Below are 27,871 nucleotides of genomic sequence, written 5' to 3' on the forward strand. Positions count from 1 at the left end.
GAAAACTGTCTGACGGGCATGAGGACCTTGCAAGGTACGCACATACCAAATATAGTTATCCTACTACTTATAATAAGAGAGAATTTTACATTACAAAAAATGTTAACTTTTTTTTCAAGTAGTCACTGAACCATGAAAATGAGGTCAAGGACATTGGACATGTGGCTGACGGAAACTTCGTAACATGAGGCATCCATATACAAAGTATGAAGCATCCAGGTCTTTCACCTTCTAAAATATAAAGCTTTTAAGAAGTTAGCTAACGCCGCCGCCACATCACTATCCCTATGTCGAGCTTTCTGCGACGAAAGTCGCAGGCTCGACAAAAACTGGAAAATCTCCCCTTTTTTAATGAATAAAACCCCATAACTCAGAAATGTAAAATCTAAAATTTATAAAATTCTAAAGGGAGCTTACGGATTGATAATTTAGTCTTAGATGCAAGATTTTTTTATCAGTTGTTAGTGGCTTTGAACTAGCTGTAAGTAACTGTGAGTACTCTCAGATCTGTACTTAGTGTTTTTTTGTTGTTTGGATGTACAACTACCCGACCACGTCCACTTGTATTTGTCTTTATCCATCTGATGAGTTAAGCCTTCTCAACTGATTTTTATAGTTCGTTCTTATATTGTACTGTTACACCACTGTCCCAGGTTAGGGTGAGGGTTGGGAACTTGGGATCCTGCTAACATGTTTAACCCCGACACATTCTGTATGTACATGTATGTGCCTGTCCCAAGTCAGGAGCCTGTAATTCAGTGGTTGTTGTTTGTTTATGTGTTGCATATTTGTTATATTCGTTCATTTTTTGTACATAAATTAGGCCGTTAGTTCTCGTTTAAATTGTTTTACATTGTCATTTCGGGGCCTTTTATAGCTGACTGTGCGGTATGGGCTTTGTTCATTGTTGAAGGCCGTACTGTGACCTATAGCTGTTAATTTCTGTGTCATTTGGTCTCTTGTGGAGAGTTGTCTCATTGGCAATCATACTACAACTTCTTTTTTATATTTACATCAACAGATATAAACAATTCACCAAAGTCAAGGTGAGACAACAAAACTTAGTGGTAAGATCTCTGAAATTTTTTACATGGTACAAGTTTTTCTCATTGTTGGAGATTGTACGGTGACAGTAACACCTGTAACTGCTTAAACCCATTTCTTATGCACTTTAGTTCTCCTTATTTTTATATGCATTACAATTTACATGTGCATGTAATTATAAATATATATATATCAGAACAAAATTCATTGCGTCACTTTTATTTATGCATCCTTTGGCACAATACAAGTTCTAAAATTACACATCATAAAACAACTAAATATTATTTCAGATGAATGTTTTGTTTCAGTTCCATTCATAGGATTTATTAGAATTTTGTATGTTTTGCCAAGTCCAATAATTCGCTCTATGTGCACATGTTTATTATGTCTATCAATTTGAAATATATGTATCTCAAACAATGTGCTGCTGGACCAAGTTTGGTCAAAACAAATAAAAATTTAGTATACAACTCTAAACCGGTATAAAAATGCATGGCTGTGTCACGTGTCTTCATTTCAAAATTCTCTGCTGAAAACATAGGCATTGATGGTGTTTGCGTAATTCTATCTGTGAAGCTCAACATTAGCTCGGCAGTTGGTGGTGGACAGTCATAAATCCTTTCTGCAGTATGAATGACTTCTTCAGGAAAACCAACTTTACAATCAAAACTTTCCTCTAGATTTCTACTACAATATTCATCAAGTTTAGTTCTTTTGTTTTCACAGGAAACTGCCCTGATTTTTCTTTTTGCGGACGATTCAGTCTCTTGCTTGGTCCAGGAAAATAGGCTGGGAATGGCAGTAGACTTAAGTCTCTGTATGGTGGGTTTGCGCCCTGAAAAAGGTTATAAAACATTAGTTTTTTGATAATTAAATGAACTTCCATTAGCAATGTATACTTTGTATTACCTGGCGAAATATTAACTAAAATTTATTCATTACAATCTGGATAAAACTATGTTTGCCTGATTCAATGTATGTTATGTAAATCCAAAGGACAAACAATGAGAGACTTATGCAACAAACGTACATTGTTTGTACCTAAATAACTATAATATAGATGAGAGCATGTCATTGTTTTGTTCCTGTTAACATTGTCATTGATATTTTTCATAGCTTATGCATTCCTGTCATTACTACATTAGCATAATTACTGCTAAAATGATTCTCAGTATGATATACCTCTTGTAAGAAATCATTATAATTGTAGCAATCACCAAAAAATCTCAAACAGATCACATTGAATCGTAATCCAAAAAATTATGATGTCTTGAATTAACCACCCCCTTTTATTCTAAAACGATAATTGCGGTTGTAAACAGACTTTGGTTTATTCGCATGGCGATTACATATATAACTATATATTTCAAAAAGAAAATAGAGTTTTACCATGAATAGTTTCCTGCACGTAGTCTTTTTCAGTAAAATGTGCCTTGCAAACAACAGCTGATTGAGATGGACTCATCGTGTTCTCGTCCAATCTGCGTATGGGCCATGGCGTTGATCCAACTTTTCCTTTTGTTTAAGTCATTTGGAAATGCATGTCCTCCTCTTAAATGACATCCAGGTACACAACAACAAGTACTTGGCATCGTTAATTAAAATTGTAACTGAAATAGTTGCACAGTGCAGAAACCGGAAGTTGAGGAACAGGATCGGCTACCACGGCGCCAACTATTCAGGAACGATAATTTGCTACTTTATATAACTGCGAAATAACAATAACGTTAGACGGGTTCACGTGCATAAACAGAAATGCGCTTTAAATTGTATAATATAATTCATGTTCAGTCGACCTTTAATTATTATATCAACGACTGAAATGATTTATAAACATATAGATTGCAGATAACACTCGAAATTAACCCGAGCTCTTTCCACACGGAATTCAAATAATTCTAGTTTGTCAATCGGTTGACTGCTTATAATGCAAAATACAAATATATCAAAAGTTTTTAAAACTAACAAAACACAATGATCGTTTCTCTATTTCCCAATGTAAATGAAATGAAACAAAAAACATTTTATATCACAATAAGGAGAGGAGAGAATTCAACATTTCCGGATCTACTTGGAGCCTAATGACCCCCCACGTAGATAAGTTGGATTTCGCGGAAGGAAGGATTAACCCGGCAACCAGAAAGGCATTAAAGCACTGCCTTTAAAAATGAAACAATTCAATTGAGAAAACTAACAGCCTAATTTATTACAAAACAATTTACGAAAAAACAAATATGACAGACATGAACCAACGACAAACACTGAACTACAGGCTCCTGACTTGGGACAGGTACATAAAGAATGTGGTGGAGTTAAACATGTTTGTGAGCTTTCAACCCTCCCCTAACCTGGGACAGTGGTGTTACAGCACAACATGAGAATAAACTATAAAAATCTGTTGAAAAGTTACTTGATACTTCACAACTGCTGAGTTAAAATTTTGATTGATATATATAATATGTACCACATAAACATTAAATTGTACAAAAGGATAGCCAAGCATTTAAACTACATATTCAAACTCAAATCTTTAATAGGTATAGCCCTTCCTAATAGACTGTGGTGGTTTATTTTTGCAATTTTCTACCTTTGTTGATGCATTTAATGTCAGAGAAGATCCAAGCTTTATATTTTCAGAATGATTTATTTTCCTGTTATTTTTCTTCTCAGGAAAATTGCATATTTAAATTGCTAGCAAAAATTTGTTTGGTTACTGTGATTTTCAGAATGTAAAAGAAGATTTTTCTCACATGAAAATTGGCACTGCAACACAGCATTCCTTCTTAAAAGACCTAACCTTTTGATTCTAGCATAAAGCTTTTTTCTAAGATGAAGCCTTTGACAATGATCTCTAAAGATTTGATGTAAAGTCTCACATGCCAACAAGTTTGAATATCCCCAGTATCCTTGACCTCTAACCTTGAAATTAAATAAGAATCAAGCACTCTTAATTTTCTCAGCTATAGACACATATTATTAAAATTCTAAAAATAAATGTATATGATACCTAAAAGCCTATAAAGTCATGATGTAAACTTGACCTTTGACCACCCAGCTGTGAACAGAGTCTGAGATTAGATTCAAGATTTGACCTCTTGTACCTTAAATAGTTTTGTAGGCAGACTGATGATGGTTAACTATATCCTTTCCACAGGGATTACATAAAAATAAAGGAGATTAATGGATAAATATCAATGATGAACAACACAACATCAAGGAACATATACCTTATCACTTTTGTCACTGCTCTCTGTCCTCCTGGAAGGCCTTAATGATTTACTCTCTGATGACTGTAGCATTAATTGTGCACTGACATATTGCTGAAAACAATTGTAATCAAGTTAAATTACATCCATTATATTTCATTGTGAAAAATAGGTTTAATTTGTTGCTATGCGAATAAATTTTTGAAGTACAAACTTCAAAATGTTTTTCTACTGGCTGTATACCTCTCTGGAACACGCCAATTATCCGTACATGTATGCAGCTAGATCAGAGAAGTTCAGGGGAAAAATTCCAATGGAATCTATTGATATGCAGCAAAGATTAACACTATTGAAATTAAGTTACTAAGCAAATTCAAACGGACCTTATCCAAATGTAAACATTGAATGTAAATAGATCGAGAAGACCACAAATACATGTACAGAAATCGAGACGACCTTTTCTTAAAATTGTAAAAAATATTAATAAAAATCTTTAAACCAATAACCTACTTTATAAAAATAGTTATCTTAAATTTGTTAACCTGCACAAACATGACTTTTAAATTGTTGTATTCACAAAAAGACAATATTTTCATATTGAAAGTTCACATGACAAGAGCAGACAGGTGTACTGGATAACTTAAAATGTGAAAAATAGGTATATTTTGGGAAATTGTAGCATGCTGAGGACTATATGGAACGCTTTGAAAAAAATTGACCTGAAAGATCTTTAGATTTTGTATGTACATGATTTTTTCCAATATTTTTTATCAATATGCAGCAAAGATTAACATTTTTTAAATTTTAGTTTCACAAGCTTCTAATGCAGTTATCTCTGTAAATAATGAACATTAAACATTGTGTCTTTGCATATATATTTCTAATAACACAGTTTAACAAACAATTTCTTTAAATGTACGATTGTTTTTTAGAAATAACTTTTGATCAGTATCGTCACCAGCATTGTTTTACTACTGATTTTCTCAACTCTATCATAAGAAGAGGTTATTTTCTATTGTTCTTGTTCATCAGTTTAGACACTGATGTAAGTGGAATTCTAGTACATAACATCATCTTTAAAAACATTAATCTTATCATTTAATAAATTAATTATATAACTGTTTATATATTCCCATTTATAACTTTTGTAAAGTTCCAATGTCATTTAGGATAGTTGACCACATTTTTTTCAATTATCCTTTTATAAGACCCTTTTCTTATATCACTCTATATGTCTTACAACATCAGTACTTAAAATTTAGCATGTTTGCGCTCAACAGACATATTTGTATTACTAACCTCAATGTGTGTCATGACATCATCATACATCTCCACGGCCATCTTGTGTACATTATGATTACAACTGTTGTACATGATAGCGTTAGTAAACATTAACATCATGTCCCTCTGGAACTCAGGTGTCGTTCTTGTAATACCAGCTTCAACATTCTTCTTTATAGTTGTCAGGTCCAATGGCCTGGAGGGGCAAATAAAACATTTTTTAAAAATAGAAATCTTCAACAACACTTTAAAGTGGATGTCTAATTATCACAACATTTGTTGAAATCAATTAAAATACTTTATTCTGACTAAACTGTACCTTCCTTGTCATTTTAATAGAAAACAGTTAAAAACACTTTTCAAATATTTTCATACCAAATTTTGGGCACACAAGAAAATGCTGTATCAGTTCATTGCTAGATAACAATCCATGTATATTAAAATCAATGAATCAATTTATTACAATTTATTCAATATAACTTGGCTGTCATTTTAAAATTGTTGACTTGATACCTCAAATGAACTGAACAAGTTAACAGAAGACAGGTCTGAAATGGATGTTTGTTGTTTCATTTTTTAGTCTTACGGTGAAGGTAAATGCATGCAGTCAAATCAATCAGATCCTATTATATGAAAGGGACAAGATGATCTTTCACTTTTCAAAGCTTCTTAACCATTTTACCAATCAAGATGACAACAAATAATTGTACCTTGAGTAATATCACATTTTTTAAGTCACCATTAAGCATTGTACAAGTACAGAAATTTGACTCAACTCTTGTAAATGAACAAAGAAGGACTTATTCAATAATATAAAGGTAAGGATATATGAATTTTCATCTTTTCACAGAACTAATTGATCAGCAAAACAAGAGTAATCTATCCAAATTTAAAAGTGTGATACATGTAAACTTGTCTAAACTTGTATCATGACCTACACAGTGTTTTCTCTTGCAATTAATCCTTTGTAAATCAAACACCTGTCTTATTTGAACAGGTGTGTCAGTCCTGAAGGTATTTAATTGATATAGGTTCTACTGAAGCAATATATATATATATATATATATACCTGAGTACAATGCCTTGGTATCCTGGAGCTATTTCATTGGTTACTGGATGTAGGAACACATTTGCATATCTATAAATATATTGTAATGATTGACATTAGAGCTATTTTCCTAATGCTTGTAGTTTAAAGGTTTGGTTGGCTTGCATGCTTTGTTTGTATAAATGTTTGCTCAAGCATTGTAATTAAGATTGACATCTGCAATCAATAGATAGGCGGGGCTACAGCTTGAATACATTGTTATTGAGTATAATGTATACAAGCTGAAGCCCTGTCTATCTATTGATTGCAGATGTCAATCTAAACAAGCATTCTGAGAGTATTGTATGGTAATACATAGTCCCCTACCGTTTAAAAATTCATTGTACTGGAACAAAATGCTAACTTGATCTATAACTTGTCATGGTGTTAACTATATAACAAATATCAAGTCAATATCTTCAAGCATAAAACTTTGCAACAGAAATGTTTGTGTGTTCAGTCTTGCTAATAAACAAGTGATAAGAAGCAATTCTTCACATAAATATAACATACTTCTTGCTCATGACTGAATAATCTAAAGCAACCTTTTATACTACATGAACTTCTTAAGATTGGCAAACAATCTTCACTCAATTATATAAGATTGGCAAACAATCTTCACTCAAATATATAAGATTGGCAAACAATCTTCCCTCAAATATATAAGATTGGCAAACAATATTCACTCAAACACTATAAATTACATACTTGTGATTAGCAGCCATTCTCCACACCAACATTATAGATTTCTTCCAGTTCTTGTGGGCTTTGTCATCTTCTGTATCACTACTGCAATGGTCATTGAAAAAAAAATCAATATTTTTTTAAACACAAAATGATAACATTATTGACAAATTTTTATCTTTGAAAAAATGGTGTTATTAAAATATTAATATTAGCAAGGCTTATTGACATAAGTTTGTGACATTATTTATGTGCCATAGTGAGGAACATTAATCAGGTTTTAACGAAACAAAATTGGTTTATTTCAGGAACCGTTTTAGTAAAATTGATAGGGAACCAAAAAGGGATCATTCACTCATAGTAATCATAATCAACACACTATAAAGCACTTACAGTGCTCAGGTAGATATCCATCTTGGTATTTTTAGGCATTTGAAAGCTCAATGTTCAATATCTAGTGTTATTTTTCATTTTACTGAATAACAATATCATTAACACTACCAATTTAACTGCACCACCATGGCTTTTAAATATGTAATAGGAAATGCTTTACTAGTTACTTTAACAAAAATAGAAATGTTTTATTGAAAAACATTATTCATTTAAGTAGAGAAATTTTATGTGTATATGATTTCTGCAAAAATTTTGCCCCAATTTATACTTTCTCTTTCCTGTCTTTGTCTTGAAATTTAAACAAAGAAAAGTTTTTAATTGCTTTTTAAACATTTTATATATTTATTCAAAGATGAATAAGTATGCAGATTTGATTTGCCATACACCACTGACTATAAAAAGGTTTTTTAATTAACTTAATGACAGTGTACAATAATAAAGGGCTAATCCAAACTGGACAGTACATTGTATCAATAGCTACTGGTTGATTTACATGCATTGGTTGTTATACATGCATCTCCATAAAGCAATACGACAACAAAATCTTTCTCATGTGAAATTGAAGGGGATATCCACTTTCTTTTTAGATATACCAACATGCGTGTGTGCTTTGGTTGCATTCTCTGATTGATACCCCATACACATCTCCTTTTATTCAGACATACAGCACCTGATATGATCTGAAAGTAACTTTCATACATTTTTACCAAAAATATATTACCAGTGCGATAGAGGACTGTTAGGAATGGATTCTGAAAATGTAGCTGTAACTGATGTATTGGCAATGGATGCTGAACCAATGGCTGTGTCATCACTTTCCTGGCCATCATCGTCACTTGTTTCTCCATCTGTCAACTGAGAACTAAGATCTTCTTTCTTGTCTTCTTCCTGATATAAAAATGAATATATACAACTTTAGAAAATTCTACTCTCGGAAATCATATTGAAATCATATCTTATAGAAATAACAAGAAATTGTTGAACTGATTAAAATAAACTGAAAATTTTTAATTAGGATCTCTTTTGTCACTTAAATGTTGGTAGCTCAATACCTATACAAACACTGCAATACTATAGATTTCTCCTGTGTTGCTCAACAGGATTCTTAAAATGATTCAACACAATTAGAATATTTACAAATGGTCAATGTATTGGCCAAAATTTTGTCTTGCTGATCCTTTTTTGCTGAAGTTAGTTTCTGTCTATTGATTATGGTTTTAAGATAACAAAAAAAAATGAAAAAAAATCTCAACTGATGATTTCATCAATATTGACTGATTTGTAGATCTTGTTTTGCTGATAAGTTTTTGCTGTTCAAAGGATCAGTCTTACTATATATTATAGTTTTTAAGATAAACACAGTATATTGGTCAAAAATCATTATTTTACTTCTTTTTAGTCCCCTGTCAATTCAGCCATTTTCTTACTTGTAGTCTACAGTAAATCTTATTTTGTGATTTTCAAGATAATAGACAACACTAGCTTGCATTTTATAACTTTTGTGAGCTCATTAATAAGTTAAAATATAACAATATTATTTCAAACAAAAATAAAGAAAAATAAAACTTACAGAAACAGATTTCTTATTTCTAGCTGAAGATCTCCTGCTACTACTTTTCCTTGCTCCTGGAATATAAGCATTATAGTACTGAAGAGCCAATAAAAAACCCATCAACAGCATATCAATAACCTGTGATTAAAACTAGATGTGAATCTTCAACCAAACCTGTCTTTTGTGATCTTTCAAGGGATACTGCTAAAAAGATCACAGTCAACTGATGTTTTTTATATAGTGATCATCATTTCTGGGACAATAAGATTGAATTCAAATTCTACAGTTGCATACTTTATGAATTTTTATGCATTTGTTTTTATCTTTGTCTTTTTAAAAGATTCATTTAAGAAAGTGAAAAATATTTTTCATGGCACTCTAATTGTAGATATTATCATAATCACATTGTAACAATAATTCTTAGTTGCATTTGACATTTTTGTAGTCGTAAAATGAATGACTAAAATGTTGAGAAGGAATGAATTAGGTGAGATAAAACAAGAATTTTTATGCCATCACTAAGACAAAGTCTGAGACAACATGTTGATTGGCAAGGGATGCTATACTGCTGTTTAGTTCCTGTCTCAAAAGCATAACCCTTACTTAGTATTTTTTACTAAATCTTTTGATATGTAAACTTTAAGAACTTCCCTACAGTTTTTCTTAGTAAGGTATACAATATCCCATTCAATAACTGTTGGGTGGACCCAAAATCTTTGGAAATGGTAGTTGAGATTGAAGGAGGGGGGGAGGGGGGATTAGAACATAGAGATAAAAGAGGGGTGTTTCTACGGATTTATTGGAAACATACCTCTTTTGTTGAGAAATCTGACATCTCCTTCACTAACTTTTGATGATTCACTACTAGCTGGTGACATTGGCTCTTCTCTGATTGATATTTCTTCATCTACACTAACAAATGTAGCATTTCCAGCATCCACAGAGGCTTGACTATCCTCCTATCACAATACAAACATACGATTTGTTATGTCAGGTTATTATTCTATCTTAAATTTTTTGAAAATATACCATACCAAAATATCTACTTTGGGATGAGCATTTCTTTTTAAAGAATTTCTGGAACATTATTTATAAAAAAATTCTGAAACAGTCTGATACCAGATATTTTGAATAGTTCAACATAAAAGATATTCAAATCATAAAAACCTTAAACATCAAATGCAAATTTTGTCTGAGGTATCCTATCTTTATCTTAATAAATTTTGCATAATTTCAATTTTAAGGCAACATTGTTTGGAATGTTCAATTGATTGGATAACACCATAAATTTCATGGCATCAATTCCATGATTAATAGGAGTGAAATCAAGCTCGCAAATGCAAATGTCGTCTGACTGATTTATAATGTATGATTTAGTGGGGCTTTCATTCAGTTGCACTAGAAGGGAGATAACCATCCTATTTGAAGATTTGTGGGTATCAATTTTTTATTTGACAGTGGCAATATCTAGTTACTTACGGTCACAAATATCTATTAAATTTAATAAAGCATCACCAGTAAACTTAAATTCTATTTCAATCAATTAAACACAGTTAAAGATGGTGGTAAAGGTAGTGGATTTATTTGTGTACCTCTAAATACCTAGCTTTTCATCTGAACATTTTGTCATGTTAGGTTTCATATATTAGTTATCTGTAGTAATAAAATTGCTAAGTTTATATCACTGATTACTTTAATGGTTTCCAACAATATTTGAGTTGTTTGGAAAAAAAATCAAATTTAAACACAAAAATCTAGTATTAAAATCTTAGTACAAATAAACCAACTTACATCTTCCTCTTTGACATCAGATTTCTCCACTTCTGGGGCCTCTTTTTTACTCTCCACAACTTCTTCTTTCTCCAACTCTTCTTTTACTTCTTCAGTTTCTATTTCTACATTCACCTGAACATCTGTAATTAAAATTCCATTAAAACAAATCTAAAATAAAACTGGAATTAATAAAAATAAAATGCTCCACTGGGCGCAGCTTGATACGACCGCAGAGGTCGAACCCTGAACAGTTGGGGCAAGTATGGACACAACATTCAAGCTTGATACAGCACTGAATTTGGATTGTGATTAAATATTTGACACAGCATAGGTTTCTGACACAGAATGAATGTGGTCTAAGAACTTAAAAATTTTTGATTTACATATTCAAACCATATCATTATTATTTGCTTTTATATACAAATCAGAAATAACCAATTTAAAATGGAAAATTTTAAAGAAAAAAAAGGGGAAATATCCCCCCCCCCCTTTAATTTTTTGAACCCCTTATGATTCATCACCCCCAAACTCAATCCCAGCCTTCCCTTTCTGGTATGGTACCTTGCAGTACAATTTCAGAGAGATCCATACACTTGAACACAAGTTATTGTCTGGAAACTAGAAAAATGCTTGTTTTTTGGCCCCTTTTTGGCCCCAAATTCCTAAACGTTTAGGGCAATTACCCCCAAACTCAAACCCAGCTTTCCCTTTGTGATATGGAACCTTGTAGTACAATTTCATAAAGATCCATACACTTACACACAAGTTATTGTCCGGAAACTAGAAAAATGCTTGTTTTATGCCCCTTTTTTGGCCCCTAATTCCTAAAATTTTGAGGCAATTACCCCCAAAATCAATCCCAGCATTCCCTTTATTATATGAAACCTTGTGGTACAATGTCAGAGAGATCCATACACTAACACACAAGTTATGTCTGGAAGTTACAAAAATGCTTATTTTTGGCCCCTAATTCCTTAACTGTTGGTACCATAACCCCCAAAATCAATCCCAACCTTCCTTTTGTGGTATTGAACCTTGTGGTAAAATTTCATAGAGATCAATTCACTTAAACTAAAGTTAGAGTGCGAAAACTAATGTGTCTTCGGACGACGACGGCGACGACGATGACGCCAACGTCATACCAATATACGACCGCAAAATTTTTTGCGGTCGTATAAAAAATATATACCACAGCATAAAAAAAACATGATATAAACCATAGAATAAAAACTCTAAATTCAGGAAACCGTTCCTGAAAACCAGAGTTCAGAAAACAAAATAAAAAGGCACCAATTCTTATAATTGTTTCAGTGGAAACTGCAGATTTTTATTACAAATTTAATAAGATTAGAATTTCGATATATAACCAACAAGGTCACCCACCCTATCGAGGTAATGACAGTATATCTTGGACTTATTCGACTGGTTCTATTTTCACAACATTTACCTTGTATTTGTTCTATTGGTTCTATTTTCACTACAACTTCTGGATCTATCTCAACCTTCTCTGTGCTTGGTCGCTGTGGTCTCTTAACTTGTGCTGTAGTACCTAATATATAAAGGTGAAGATGATCAGTCCAAAGAAAAGAAGTTATGATATTCTTAATTCATCTAATAGTTAGTTCAAGTGAAAGAACATATCTCAGTTACTAATGATTTATGGAAAAAATAGATGTGTCGGTATGACATGAATACCCCCACTTGCATCCTTATTGTGAAATGTTGGTCAAGCAGAATGAAATGCAAAGTCGATCTGTAAGTCATTATTTTACAATTTTGTAACAAAAATAAGCATTAGAACTGCAAGCATTAGGTGAAAAGTCAAGAAAAGGTAAATTTTCAAGAAATTTTCTAAGTCTTACTGTCTATAAGCTGTATTTCTGGGAAAAGTCTATAAACCTGAACAAAAAGTAAAACAGATCTGTTAGTCATCCTGATACATTAATGTACCAAAATTCAGATGAATATCTACTGGCATAAGAAAAAAAGTCAACATGATTGTTTGATTTAACAAAGACAGAATGACAGTCATGTGTAACAACATATGCCCTGGACCCTTAATGGCAGGGGCTTTAAAGCACTGAGTTAACACAAACACCCAATTTAGAAAAGATATCAAAGATGACTTGCCAATGAATTCCTAATTAGGTTTCTTGAAATCCAATTTTCCATCTTTCATTTTAGTCAAAATTATACACAAAATTTCTAAACCAGTCTCACAATATCTTGACACATTTCATTTGTATACATTTCAATAACTCACTTGTTTTATCAGTTGTCTCCCCTGGTGTAGCTGTAGTACTTTCAGTTTGTTTTGTTGAACCAACTGAAGTCTTTGGTGTCTGTTGTTGGTCTTTAGATTCTACTTCCTGTAGTAAAAAAACAAAACAGAAAACAGAAATGAGTACTGCAAAACAATTACGGAAGCACCATGGGAGCCTATGCCAAGTTACTTTCGTAATGGATTTGCAGTAGAAGAAAAATAGATATTTGTGTAGAGTACATTTGAGAATTTATAAAAATGTGTGGAAACAAAATTTGCCTAAATTTCAGTGTATTCATTGCTGCTGCTGTAACCTTCACCTTTGACCTAGTGACCTCAAAAGACATGTGGAAACCAAATTTTTTTCACAAATGTCATTCTATCAGAAGCGGCCCTTGATCTTTGACCTTAAAATCAATAGGGATCTTCTCCCTCCCATGAGGTGTTTAAAATAACAAGTGGTAGCTGGTAAAAATTGGATATATGGTTCAAAAGATGACATCTTGAAACCAACATTTTGTTGAAATTTCAGTCTATAAATAGCTGATGTGACCTTCACCTTTGATGATTTGGGCCAAAAACATTAGGGGTCCTAAACCCATGGGACATTGTCCATACAATTTGGTATAAATTGGATATATGGTTTCGAAAGATAAAAAAAATTTGGTGAATATATTCCTAATGGCTCTAAAGATTTGGTCTAGAAACCAAAGCAAAATGTCTAGAAGGCATTCATTATATTATAAGCAGAGTTCGACTTTGTTTCAGATCAGCTAAGAAATTTTATTACCTTGTGTCCAATTCAGGATGGAGACGATAAGTGAGTAAGAACCTAATTCTACATATCATAAGGTTGAACGATTGTACTAAATGAAATAATACATACTGTGGATTCATTTATTTTCATGGTCACCAATTTTCATGGACGGAGAAAAAATTGTATCTTCGTAGATATTTAATTTGATTGTTTTGCCAAACTTTACACATATGCCTACAGTCATGAATAAAATTGCTTGGGAAAACAGCATGGTAGATCCCCAATAACTTTTGTTCATTTTACCTGTTTTAACTGCTGTAAATCCCCAAATGATGATTTAGAACTCTGTAACAATGTTGATAGCAATGGTGATGTTGGAGGGGTAGACTTGGGTTTGTCATCAGCAGATAACCTCTTTATATCAAGGGTCAATGGTTTGTTGATAGGGACACTAGTCTCTTCTATTTCGACCTACAATGTATATGGACATGCTTGTGTGATGAAAAACAGAATTTATATGAGTAAAGCTACAAATACTAAGCTGACTTTATTTTTATGTGATAAAAAAACCCACTGAAAATGGTTGTCAAAGTTGTTCTGTAAGTGATTTTCTGTATGCATTTTTAAATTCCACTGACTGAGATAATAGGATGTTGAGAACTCATCAAATTAGTTGATCCTTTCAAAATGTTACATTTTTTTTTCTGATATGATTTTACTGTTCAATGGGGCTCTTTATTCATGCTCATTAGTCTGTTGTAATCATTCACCTCAACCACGAGATATATTTAAAACTTGTAATAATCTATGGACGCCTGTCTATCATTGATGATTGTATAAGGACCTCACCTCTTTTTATACTTTGAACTGGATAATAATTGAAACAAGTTTACTCGATTTGAATAATATAACTACGAGATCAGGTGATAACTTAATGTTAACTCTTGAAAGAATTCAATTAATAATTTTAGTCCCTTACTATTGGGTCATTATTTCTAAAATTATGAATATTATCCAGCCAACCAAATATTCCATAATCTTCTTTTCCTCATAATCTCTTAAAAGAACCAGATTATAAATAGCATGCAATCAGTATTAAAAAAATGTACAAATAAATAGTGACACAACAATAAAATTTGATGTTGAAAAGGGTCATTAAAAATCTTATATTTCTTTCTTTGATGATGTAAATAACATTAAAATAAACTATAACCTTTATAGGAGGTGGTATATCTGTAGGTTCAATGACTGGTTCCTGGTTACTCTCTTCTGAATTTACTTCAATCTCTACTGACTTTGGTTTATCTATAAATTAAACAGAAAATACAAAACTGATACAATGTTTATTCTTGAAACATAACAGACATTATTTCAGAAAGCAAGCAATTATAATAAAAATATATTCATAAATGAAATCTATGAACAGTAAAAAAATTCTATAAATTCTTATTAACTAATAAGTGTCCTAGCTAGCCTAAAATAGAGGAGCAAAGCACCCCTATGGCCTTTTCTGTGCTCCCCTCTTACAGTCCTGCTGTATGAATTGTTTTCTTAAGGAAAACAAGTATTTTTAAATGCACTTTAACAATATTGGAAATAACTGTTTTAAAAAAAATAAAATGCTCCGCTGGGCACAGCTTGATACGACCGCAGAGGTCGAACCCTGAACAGTTGGGGCAAGTATGGACACAGCATTCAAGCTTGATACAGCACTGAATTTGGATTGTGATTAAATATTTGACACAGCATAGGTTTCTGACACAGAATGAATGTGGTCTAAGAACTTAAAAAATTTTAATTTACCTATTCAAACCATATCATTATTATTTGCTTTTATATATAAATCAGAAATAACCAATTTAAAATGGAAAATTTTAAAGAAAAAAAAAGGAAAAAAAAGGATCCTCACCCTAATTTTTCGAACCCCCTTATGTTTCATAACCTCCAAACTCAATCCCAGCCTTTCCTTTGTGATATGGAACCTTGTAGTACAATTTCAGAAAGATCCCTACACTTACACACAAGTTATTGTCATGAAACTAGAAAAATGCTTGTTTTTTGCCCCTTTTTTTGCCCCTAATTCCTAAAAATTTTAGGCAATTACCTCCAAAATCAATCCCAGCATTCCCTTTGTGATATGGAACCTTGTGGTACAATGTCAGAGAGATCCATACACTAACACACAAGTTATGTCTGGAAGTTACAAAAATGCTTATTTTTGGCCCCTTTTTGACCCCTAATTCCTTAACTGTTGGTACCATAACCCCCAAAATCAATCCCAGCCTTCCTTTTGTGGTATTGAACCTTATGGTAAAATTTCATAGAGATCCATTCACTTAAACTAAAGTTAGAGTGCGAAAACCAATGTGTCTTCGGACGACGACACCAACCTCATACCAATATACGACCACAAAATTTTTTTGCAGTTGTATAAAAATAAAAATCAAGCAAAAATACACTAATTCATTCAATTATTTCAATGTTTTATCTACAAACATGACCAATTGGTCCCTTTTCAGAAAAGAAACCACACTAACATGCCCTTTAATTTAAAACTCATTTGTGTGCCCTATGTACTTGAATCCTAACTAGTTCATAAACTGTATAATAAATTACTATGTGCAGGCTATATATATTATAAATTGTTTTTATATGATTTCCTGTCTACCTAATATTTTGTATTAGGTAAATCAATTTCACTTGGATACAACAGCCTTAAGAGATCATAAGTTGTTTTTTGTCAGCAGATCTCTAACACTTGACATATATTTTTTGTCAGCAGATCTCTTAACACTTAACATCTGTTTTTTGTCAGCAGATCTCTAACACTTAACATATATTTTTTGTCAGCAGATCTCTAACACTTAACATATGTTTTTGTCAGCAGATCTCTAACACTTAGCATATGTTTTTGTCAGCAGATCTCTAACACTTAACACAGTAAAATTAACTGATAATCTTACCCTCGTCTTCTGTGGTTTCTGTTTTCTTCTCTATCAAAGCTTCCTCTTTTGCTATTTTTTCTCTATAAATAATAAATTATTAAAACACAGAACAACTTAAACATTTGGAAACTACTATAAGAAAAATTTCAGTTACAAATTGTTTTGCTCTATAAAATATGAAAAATATTCTCAAGGTTTCTATGGAGCCCTGTGTCTTGTCTGCAATTGATCTGTTAGTATAAAAGTCTAATGTTGACTGCCAAAATTAAGCACATTTCTCAAAATACATAAATATCTAAATACAAATCAAAAATTTTTTCCTTAGATAGAATTTCTTAATGATGATGAAGCTTCTGTCCAATTTTCATAATATTCTATGTTTGTATGACAAAGTTATTGATGTCTAAAAAATCTAATCCCAGTCTTGTTGTAAATGTTATCTGCAATAAGAAAAACCTCAATCCATCTTTAAGTCAAATACAGATAAATGAAAAAAATATTTTCAAAAGTTTAGCTTTTTAATCATGTTAATCATTAAAAAGCTTTTGTTACAGTGTCATAAAATTCTATTTAAATATCATCTGACATAAATACAACTAAATACAACCATTCTGTGAGTATTGCATGGCAATACATAGTCCCTTAAGGGTTAAAAATTCATTGTAATGGAACAAGATTCTAACTTGATCTATAACGTGTCATGGTGTAAACTACATCAAGTCAAAATCTTCAAGCATGACGAATAAAACTGTTGAAAACTGATTATTTAAGTGAATTTTCTATGTCCAAAAACCATAAATCTGCACAAAATCATCAGACCGGAACAAAATTCCAACTTGATCTGTAACTTGTCATGATAAAACTATATACTAATTATCAAATCAATATCTTCAAGAATGACAAACAAACTTCCACTAAATTTTTCAAACAATTTACCAAAGACAAGGAAAAAAATCCAAAATGTCATTTTGTCTTTTAAATTTTTTTTTTAATGAGTTATTTCCCTTTGAACAGAAATCTACTAATTAATAAGTATTTCATCAAAAATTTAATTCTAGGGAAAGGGCTTTAACTGAACAAAGAGAAAATTTAAAATCGTGAAAATTGAACTTGACCGGTAACTTGTAAATGATAAAACAATAAACCAAATATCAAATCAATATCTTCAAGCACGAAGAAAAAAAGTCTGGAAAACTGATTTGCCGGACTGACAGTTGGACAGACGGACGTAGTGCAAACCTAAAGTCCCCTTCGACTTCGTCAGTAGGGGACTAATAAATTATTTATTGTAAGCTCCTCTAGGCCCAATGCTCCCAACAATTTTTTCTTTACTTACTTTTGTATTTGTTCCCATATTTCTGGCAATGTATCATCCCACTGACCAGTTTTGATGCTTTCAAGATCCCTCTTCAGTTTCCTGAAATGAAACGCATAATGTTAAATTTCTTTACATTTTACATTTTTCCCTAGCTACCTGTCTAAAGTATTTGCATCTATTGATGTGTGTTTCCTTTCAAAAATGATTTTGTCATGACATATTTGCCACTGGACGTTATGCAAAGAACAATCAATCAATCAAAAGTATTGTCCCCAAATGCCTAATTGTCTAAATATCAATATATCGATTGCTTTACAACCCATCCAAAAAAGTATATGAGATATCAATATTTTAGGAATAATATTTACTGGCATCTTTATATCCCTCTCTTATAATTCATGGCTAAAGATTGACATACATCTAAATAGAACAGTACTATGTTAAAACTGATGTGACCTTCAATATGTACATATGTAAACTGAATGCGTTTTTTACTGGATCATTTGAACTTCAATTAAGCAAATTATCATCAATATATAATTAAAGTTGAAAACAAAAAATATGAGATATATGTCAGAGTAGTTCCAACATTTTCATCTTAAAGCTAGTCATCTTTATTTGAGGAATTAAATGCAGATAAAAAGTTAAACAATTATTCATTTTAGGTAAACAATACAGTGACTCTTCACAAAAAATCTTACAAATAAAATTGATCATAAGTTATGCTGAAATGTTCATGACTTTAATATGAGTATTTTTATTCGTGTAAGATTTTTTGTGAAAAGAGCCTTAGGAGCATAAAGTAAAGACAGATCCTGCATACTGAATCTTACTTATATCTTTGCTGATATTCTACCACATGTTTCTTTAACTCCTCTGCTCTGTCAACAGCCAGCTGTCTTATTATCTGTAATTGAGGTGTTTCTGCTTCTCCTCTGTCTCCCCGCTTTCTCCTAAATATACAGAATAAACTTAAATATTATTCTCCTTTCTCTATAAGCTACATATAAATGCTGTACTATTTTTCCTTAGTTTAAAAATTCTATAATATTCTAAAAAAGCTAAATTTTCTTTTTCAACAATTTCTGCAAAAATGTCATTCTGTGACCTCCAATTAATGAATGAAATTATCTTTCTCAACAAAATTTAAAACAAAACTAAATATAGAAATAAATCAAAATGCAAAGATTGGATGTGAATGAAACAATTGTAGCGTCAAAATAGGATTCTGAAGGCTAGAAGTCTATTAGTAGTTTGATTATATCAATAAAATGACAAACATATGTGGAGGCTCCACTTGTGATATACATTTTAGTACACCTGTAAAAAAATCCCCTAATGTTAATAGCAAATTTAAATAAAAGAATTTGAAAATAACAAATATTAGGCCAAAAAAAATATATGTCTGTTTACGGTTACCCGACCGACCCTACTTTTGAGCGCCGACCCTAAGTCATTTTATTTCCGTTGTAAAGTGAAAAATAAACTGAACTCGTGTCAAAAGCGAGGTTAGTGTTGCCAATAATATAAATCAATTGCCTTATACATCCCAATGTTCACAATCGTGAATATGACAGCTGTTTTAAGGAAATTAGCGACTCGTGTGATGAAATAAACACTTTGCCACAATTTTTTTCCAACCAATAACCAAGGGAAATAATCCAATCATTACAATAACTGGTAAAATCGGCCCGTGATCAACTCAGACCATGACAAGACGAAACCGCATGACTCAAAATCATGTCACAAAAAATAAAATGAAAAAATAAAATAAAATGGAAATACCGACCTACCTACCCTATTTTTTTAAAGTATGTAAACTTAAACAGACATATATTTTTTTTCGGCCTTATAAACAAACCTTTCTGCAATGCATTCTATTTTCTATTGTAGTTAAAATATTTTTTCAAAAAGAAAGTGTTTGACAAGTGACTGAAAGTTTTATTAGTTGAAGAACCTAGAGTAAACCAATGACCTACAGGAGATACTGACAATCTCTATCACAAGCAGGTTGATCAGGTGTATGACCTGAGCAAGTCTAGATCTTGGTGTTTTCATGATAAGATAAAGTACAGGTAGAAATTGACCAAGCTCAAAATGGTGAAACATGAAGTTACCTTCCCTTGGTATTTGTTATATGCTAACTTACTTTGGTGTTTCAATTTTCTCCAATAAATCTGTATACTGCAAAGCACAATTCTGCAAAGATAAACAAATCATATCTCTGTCATGCTTAGGTAGTTATAAAAATTCTCCACTTGAAATGGGTTTTTAGTGAAGATTTTATAGCTCCAATTCTAATTAATTTTTAAGAAATTGAAAAATTCTTCAAGGCATTTAATTAAAATTTCTATACCCTGCCAACAATAGTACAGGGGCATTTTGTTTTCTGGTCTGTGCATCCATCTGTCTGCCTGTCCTGTAAAGTCAAAGTTTTGGTGTAAGGTAGGTTAAAGTTTTGGTTTAGGGTCACATCAACCTGAAACTTAGTTCATGTAGTACACATGTTCATTATGAAATGAAATATTTAATATATATGCCGAAACAGGGTTTTGACAAAATTAGTGTTTTGAATCAGATTTCACTGTTCATTGATATTTTGAAAGGTCTCAGTAAATCAATAATACCTACCCTTTGTGAAAACCATTCTGGTGATCTGTTATTTTCTCCAAAAGGTTTGATGGCTCTACTAACTGATACCCTATAAACAAATAGAATAAATGACACTATGAATTCACAGTGCAATAAAACAACTAATCTAACCTTTTTAACTAAACTTAAAAAGAAAGGTGTAAATTCGGTTAGGGTCATATTTGTACTTGAAGATTAAGTCTAATGTTTCAAGACAAAAAATGTTTCAAGTTGACAAAAAGACATGGAATAAAGAGAAATGCAACTATATTTTTTAAGCTTTTCTTCTAAAGCATTGACATTTACAACCCAAATAAACCCAAAAAAGAGATTTTGGTGAAAGTTGACAAAATTTAGATCTAGGAAATATAGATCCTTCTTTACACTAAAACACACAAGGAAAACATACAGAAACCCTAAAAAAAAAAAAGGATTTTTATATTTAACAATCTACTAAAATTTTAAATATGTTTTCTTTATGTATAGCATCAACATGATCAAGATACATGATTTAGAAATGCTATTGGTAGGGACTCCAGGAAAAAATTATGTATATGTGCCACATCACATGTGATAATTTTATAAGATAGCTCTTGCTATTGTGAACAAAGCAAAGAAAACAGAATGAAAATTGATAAAATAATAAAAAAGTTACGCAAGTTTTAAGTTGCAGATTTTTGCTATTATTTTGGAAAATGTGAAAATTTAACACAAATTTGCTTCCCATTGGCCTGGAAGGGCAATTTTGTAGGGCTACTTACTCCTAATGTATTCAAATATGACCATATATAGTTGTTTTCTTGAAGCAACTCACAGACTTTATGAAGACTTATATTAAACTCATACTCATAAAATTATATTTTTAGAACCAGGGGAACATCCGCTGTTCATTGGTTGTTATTTTAAAGGCGTAATTTGATTGGCTCACTGTTTCTTTTCATTGCGATCACGTGTGTACTAAATTATTTCAGTACCTTTACACTTTCAATGGAAGTACAGCATCACGACCGGTAGATTTTAGCGACTTAGTTCTCGATAGTCAAACAGAATAACTCAGTAAATGAACACAAAATTAAACAGTAGGTAATAAGGAATTGAATGCTGTATTTTTTATTTTATAAAAACACACAATCAGATAGAAATTAAGACATGAAAGTAAAGTGTCAGCTCGTAAAATCGACTGTTGCAATGCACGACGTCCAGACGTTGGAGTCCCTACTATTGGTTATTCAACAGATAACATAAAATCAAAGAACTGTTGCCAGTGTTCTTGCATAACTTTAGAAAAATGAATTAGTCTGTTTACATCTAATTATGTCTGGCTAATTTCTCTCTCTCTCTCTCAGTTGTTTTGCCTGCTGAACATATTTTTAAGTGACATATCATGAGGACATGGAGAAATCAATTTTTTATAGGGGCATTAGCTACGAGATATTAAAAAATATGATTTTTTTTTGTTCAATTATTAATGAAAGTAAAATAGTGAAATAATAATTCGCTTTTAGCAGCCAGTTTGGTTCAATTTTGTCAAAATAAGCTAAGAAACATTGCTGATGAACGACCTCATTGAATGCGTATTCATGTGACCCTCAATTTAAATACTTAGCTAGAGATGGGTTACGCATAAACTAGGTGTATTCACCTGTTAAAAGGAAAATAATGTCAACATTGAAAGTGAAACAAGGGTAAACCATTTGGTTGACTGATTCAATACACAAAAACTTATTCTTATACAGGTAAAAACGATGATTAACATATTTTTTTAACATATAATATGAAATCAAACAGACCTAGGAAAATTCAAAAGCATATGTTTGCTATCTATTTATATCTATGTTTATATAGAGTTATATGAACGTTGGCAGACTTCAGAGGTCACATCGATGGAAAATTAGATGGCGTCTAGACTGAAATACACACCATATGCTGATACATATCATCGAGTCCATGCATCGTAAATTGTATATTTTTTACTTTTTATAATTTGGATATACATTTTAGTATATTATAAATCAAATTCGTAAATTATATATTTTAGACTTTTTATAATTTGGATATACATTTTAGTATGTTATAATCAAATATGAGAATTTGAGTCAAATCTGTGAACATGAATTTGACAGCTAATCGCAGCCCCTTTAAGACTTCATTATCAATTTACCAGTTCTGATCTCCACTTCTTAATACAGAGCATGCTAGTGCCAGTTTTTCCCTTGTAGACCATGTGTCTAAAGGACCATGAAGCTTGAATTCTACAAAAATATAAACATGAGCATGCATAAAATTGAGAAAAAATATTCTAAAAATACATACAGTAGATTTAAACTTACATTCCCATACTGGCATAGAAAATTCTCCTTGTGAACTATGCAATGTCTAAATGAAATGCTTCGCTGAGTGCAGCCTGATATGACCGCAGAGGTCGAACCCTGAACAGCTGGGGCAAATTTGGACACAATATTCAAGCTTGACACTGTTTGAATTTGGATCATGTGGATTGTGATCAAATTTTTGACATAATATAAGTTTCTGACACAAAATAAATGTGGTCAAAGATCTTAAAAATCTATTGCTCAATACTGTGCAATGGAAGATTTCTTCTTGAAACTTTTCAAAAATTTGAAATTTGAAAAATTTGAGAAAAAAAAATATGAACCCTTTAAGAAAAATTGGAAACCCCCCCTTGGAGCAATTACCCCCACACTCAATCCAAGCCTTCCCTTTGTAGTATGGAACCTTGTAGTACAATTTTAGAGAGATCCATACACTTAAACACAAGTTATTGTCTGGAAACTAGAAAAATGCTTGTTTTTGGTCCCCTTATGCCCCTAATTCCTGCATGTTTGCGGCAATTACCCCCAAACTCAATCCCAGCCTTCCCTTTGTGATATGAAACCTTGTGGTACAATCAGGGGTACAATGTCAGAGAGTTCCATACACGTACACACAAGTTATTGTCTGGAAACTACAAAAATGCTTGTTTTTGGCCCCTTTTTCCTAAACTGTTGGTACCATAACCCCCAAAATCAATCCCAACCTTCCTTTTGTAGTATTGAACCTTCTTGTAAAATTTCATAGAGATCCATTCACTTAAACTAAAGTTATTGTCCAGAAACCAAATGTGTCTTCGGGCGGACGACGACGACGACATCATACATGTAGCATTATACGAACCCCAAAAAATTTTTGCGGTCGTATAAAAATGTCTATCTCTAGATGGTCAAGCATTATATACAATTGGTACATCTGTTGCTTGTCAATTTTTTAAATAATCATGATGTTTTCCTTTATTTGATATAAGAATTTTAAAACTTTTGATGGATACATACATAGATATAAGAAGATGTGGTATGAGTGCCAATGAGACAACTCTCCAACCAAGTCAAAATTTATAAAAGTAAACCATTATAGGTCAAAGTACGGTCTTCAACACGGAGCCTTGGCTCACACCGAACAGCAAGCTATAAAGGCCCCAAAAATTACTAGTGTAAAACCATTCAACATGTTCAAACGGGAAAACTAACGGTCTAATCTATACAAATAAACTGCTTCGCTGAGCGCAGCTAGATACGCCCACAGAGGTCCAACCCTGAACAGTTGGGGCAAAAATGGATACAATATTCAAGCTTGATTCAGGTCTGAATTTGGATTGTAATTAAATATTTGACATATTATAGGTTTCTGAATAAATGTAGTCAAAGATCTTGAAATTGGTTATATGAATTGAATTTATATTCAATTAAAGATTTCTTGCTGTTGTGCAATACTTAGTAAATCTGTTGTCAGACTATAAACAAATAAAGTTCAATTAATTCTCAATGTCATATCAGAAATTTATGAAAATAAAAAGGGAGCTTACATCAATAGATATAAACAATTCACCAAAGTTTCATGAGAATTGGTGACAGCATTTTTGAGTTATTGTCCTAAAACTGGAAAATCACCCCTTTTTTTAATGAATAAAACCCCATAACTCAGAAATGTAGCATGTAAAATTTATAAAATTCTAAAGGGAGCTTACATCAATACATACAAACAATTCACCAAAGTTTCTTGCAAGTTGGTGAAAGCATTCTTGATTTATTGTCTGAAAACTGGAAAATCCCCCTTTTTTAATGAATAAAACCCCATAACTCGGAAACATAAAATCTAAATTTTATAAAAAACGAAAGGGAGCTCACGTCAATAGATATAAACAATTCACCAAAGTTTTATGCAAATTGGTTAAAACATTTTTGAGTTAATGTCCGACATGTTGACGACTGACAGACGGATGGATGGACAGACAGACGGACAACGGTATACCATAATACGTCCCATAAACGGGCGTATAAAAACGAGAAACGAGAAACACTTATGAACCACATCAACAAACTACAACTACTGCACATCAGATTCCTGACTTAGGACAGGTGCAAACAATTGCAGCGGGTTTAAACGTTTTAATGGTACAATGTATATATGTTTAATCCCAGTTTCCCACCCATCTACTCAAATATACACCCAACAGGTGTTTTTTTTAATTTCTCATGTACATGTAGCCAAAAAAAATGCTTCTGATGGAAAACTGCTCAATTATTTGAAATTTAAACAAAATTTTGGTTATAAAAATTATCTCTCTTTGGATAAGAACTTTGATTTTAGAAGAGCTATTTGCAAATTACATATATCTGCTCATAAGCTTGAAATTGAATTTGGCCATTTTTCAAATACCACGAAATGAAATAATTAGCAAAAAATGCTCCTCTGGCTGTGTTGAAGATGAAATCCATTTTTTAACTTCATGTGAAAAATTTTAACTCTGATAGAGATGCTCTCTGTGACTTTGTTTGCCAAAAAATTCCAAACTTTTCTTTACCATGTTTACTAGACAATCAGCAACAATTCATTTATTTATTAAGCTGTGAAGACAATCAGGTCCTTAATGCTGTTAGATCTATTTATTTTTCATGTAACTATATTATATACTATAAACCAAGGGCTTTATTACAGTATAATTGTATTGTGATTGTGTATTTAAATTCTATGTACATGTATCTATGCTAATCAATGTTCTTTCTTCCTTATATATTGTACATGTATTCTCTATATGCCCCTTGTGGGCCCTTAATTGGTAATAAAATATGTTCTTGTTCTTGCTCTATAGTTCAGGGATCACCATGACCTATTGTAGCGTGTCAGTGCGCTATACTTTTGAATATCCCTGCGCCTATCTTTTAATTTTCATGCACTATACTTCAAATTTCAACAGATTGTTAGATACCGAATACCTCTAACCTAATTAAATGTATCATGTCAGTTGCAATAGGAGAGTTCCGGGATAGTTGTTTCAATTTGGAGATAAAAAAGTTGTATTGCACGACATTTTTCTATGCACATGCCTATATTTTTACACAGGCAAACTAAGTAAATGATATGATCTAATTATAATTCTACCAAAAAAGTCGACCACACTGTTCTAGTTTGACTGTCTCACCCTGACGAAAACCTATTGTAAGGTGACATCATCCATATGTTGTTTTTATGCAGTCTATGTTCTACTGATCCCAACACTGCATAGTTTTCTGACGTTATCACATTGTGTGTTAATATCGGGACACGTTAAAACGGACTATCTACGGGTATCAGGTCCCTTCGCGCCCAATACACGTTCGCACCCTACACGTTCGCACCCTACAAGTTCACACCCAATTTTTATTCAAATTCCAGTTGAATTATTAGATAATTTTTTATATGTATATACCAATAAAAATTATATTTTCCTGAATAAAAATTGGGGAATTATTACATGAAATGTTTTTTTTTTTATTAATTTGATGATTAATTGTTTAATTCTAATTATGTATGATTACTGCTAATTAGTATTTATACATGCAGCTAAATTTGGTATTATTGTTGTGTGTTTGAAAATCATGATTGTTGTTTTAACTTCCTTCGATGTAAATACTGCATGAATTTAGCTTGGTATGAGTAAAACATTGAAGATTTTAAATGAAAAACAAGAAAGATAATTGTTTTTTAACAGCTTGGCCCCTTTGAGCTCACTTTATTTTGAAACAATGAAAAAAAATTAAAGCAATACACTAACCAAAACATGATTATGATTTATTCAACACAAAACAAAACGTTGTCAGAATCTTAATTTATTTCATGGACGTTAAGCAACCAACAATCAATCAATCAATTTATTTTGAAATAATAAAAAAAATAAATAATAGCAATACACTTACCAAAACTCGATTACAAATTACTTTTTAAACACAAAACCAATAAAAAGGGTGCGAACGGACTTTGGGTGCAAAAGTGTAGGGTGCGAAAGTGAAAGGGGGCGAATGTGTTTTTGGGCGAACAGACCCGGATTCCAACTAAGTAATAAGCAATCAAATTAGTATTCAATTGGTGTGAACACTTTCAACAGTGCCTCTGGGAACATGTACTGAACTGTACTGTTAAGATATATAAAGACATAACAATTTTAATTAGCTTGGATGCCAAAAGTTTGCATTTATTTTTAAATAAAGGGACGTTTTGTTTAATTGAAAAAGATCATATATTGGTATTCAGATGTGCCAATCGTTTCACCAATAAATTAAACAAACTATCAGATTAATCATGTTTTATGGGCATTGAACCTATGCAATATGAATCTAATTGGAGAATTTTTGACACAGTGTATTCATTTAATTCAAAACATTGACAAAATAGAAGAAAACTTACTTGTCGCACTGGCCATCTGAACCGGAAGTCGATTTATGGATTATGAAAGTTAGAGATGCACGTTTCCGACCTTGTCCCATCTATTGGGACTTTCTTTTTTGAGTTCAGTATTGACACTTTTTTAATTTAAAGAATTTATTGAATCAATTTAATCCAATAATGGATTTAATAAAATAAATTGTGACAATTCTTGCATTGTATTTTTGAAATTTCTTTATTC

General features: G+C 31.8%; 2 protein-coding genes across 2 annotated transcripts in view; both read right to left on the reverse strand.

The window, feature by feature from the left end:
• Nucleotides 1-27,704, reverse strand: part of LOC127735336 (bromodomain-containing protein 8-like) — a 30,490-nt gene extending 2,786 nt beyond the window's left edge. Inside the window, exons 1-19 of the mRNA XM_052245491.1 lie at nt 27,652-27,704; nt 23,096-23,186; nt 20,935-21,004; nt 20,453-20,502; nt 19,137-19,256; nt 18,322-18,402; nt 17,004-17,065; nt 15,254-15,345; nt 14,344-14,511; nt 13,284-13,389; nt 12,468-12,569; nt 11,039-11,160; nt 10,059-10,206; nt 9,266-9,321; nt 8,417-8,583; nt 7,327-7,407; nt 6,601-6,669; nt 5,550-5,727; nt 4,272-4,364 (exon numbers count right to left, since the gene is read on the reverse strand). Coding sequence (XP_052101451.1) covers nt 4,272-4,364; nt 5,550-5,727; nt 6,601-6,669; nt 7,327-7,407; nt 8,417-8,583; nt 9,266-9,321; nt 10,059-10,206; nt 11,039-11,160; nt 12,468-12,569; nt 13,284-13,389; nt 14,344-14,511; nt 15,254-15,345; nt 17,004-17,065; nt 18,322-18,402; nt 19,137-19,256; nt 20,453-20,502; nt 20,935-21,004; nt 23,096-23,186; nt 27,652-27,667 — 1,872 coding nt within the window. The 5' untranslated portion in view covers nt 27,668-27,704. The remainder of the gene's footprint in view (nt 1-4,271; nt 4,365-5,549; nt 5,728-6,600; nt 6,670-7,326; nt 7,408-8,416; nt 8,584-9,265; nt 9,322-10,058; nt 10,207-11,038; nt 11,161-12,467; nt 12,570-13,283; nt 13,390-14,343; nt 14,512-15,253; nt 15,346-17,003; nt 17,066-18,321; nt 18,403-19,136; nt 19,257-20,452; nt 20,503-20,934; nt 21,005-23,095; nt 23,187-27,651) is intronic.
• Nucleotides 1,248-3,071, reverse strand: LOC127735343 (uncharacterized). The gene is made up of 2 exons (XM_052245507.1): nt 2,434-3,071; nt 1,248-1,879 (listed from the first exon to the last, which is right to left on the reverse strand). The coding sequence occupies exons 1-2, from the start codon at nt 2,507-2,509 to the stop codon at nt 1,410-1,412; spliced, it is 546 nt and encodes a 181-aa protein (XP_052101467.1). The 5' UTR covers nt 2,510-3,071; the 3' UTR covers nt 1,248-1,409.
• Nucleotides 27,705-27,871: the final 167 nt, after the last annotated feature.

Source organism: Mytilus californianus, unplaced genomic scaffold (assembly GCF_021869535.1).
Source record: "Mytilus californianus isolate M0D057914Y unplaced genomic scaffold, xbMytCali1.0.p SCAF_3, whole genome shotgun sequence".
Lineage (NCBI taxonomy): Eukaryota > Metazoa > Mollusca > Bivalvia > Mytilida > Mytilidae > Mytilus > Mytilus californianus.

What these genes read in the sequence shown, in the direction of transcription:
- LOC127735343 (XM_052245507.1), bottom strand. Translation starts at nt 2,509, where the DNA reads ATGAGTCCATCTCAATCAGCTGTTGTTTGCAAGGCACATTTTACTGAA. An exon ending in CGTGCAGGAAACTATTCATG is followed by an intron (nt 1,880 to 2,433) that starts GTAAAACTCTAT and finishes AACCTTTTTCAG; the next exon opens with GGCGCAAACCCACCATACAG.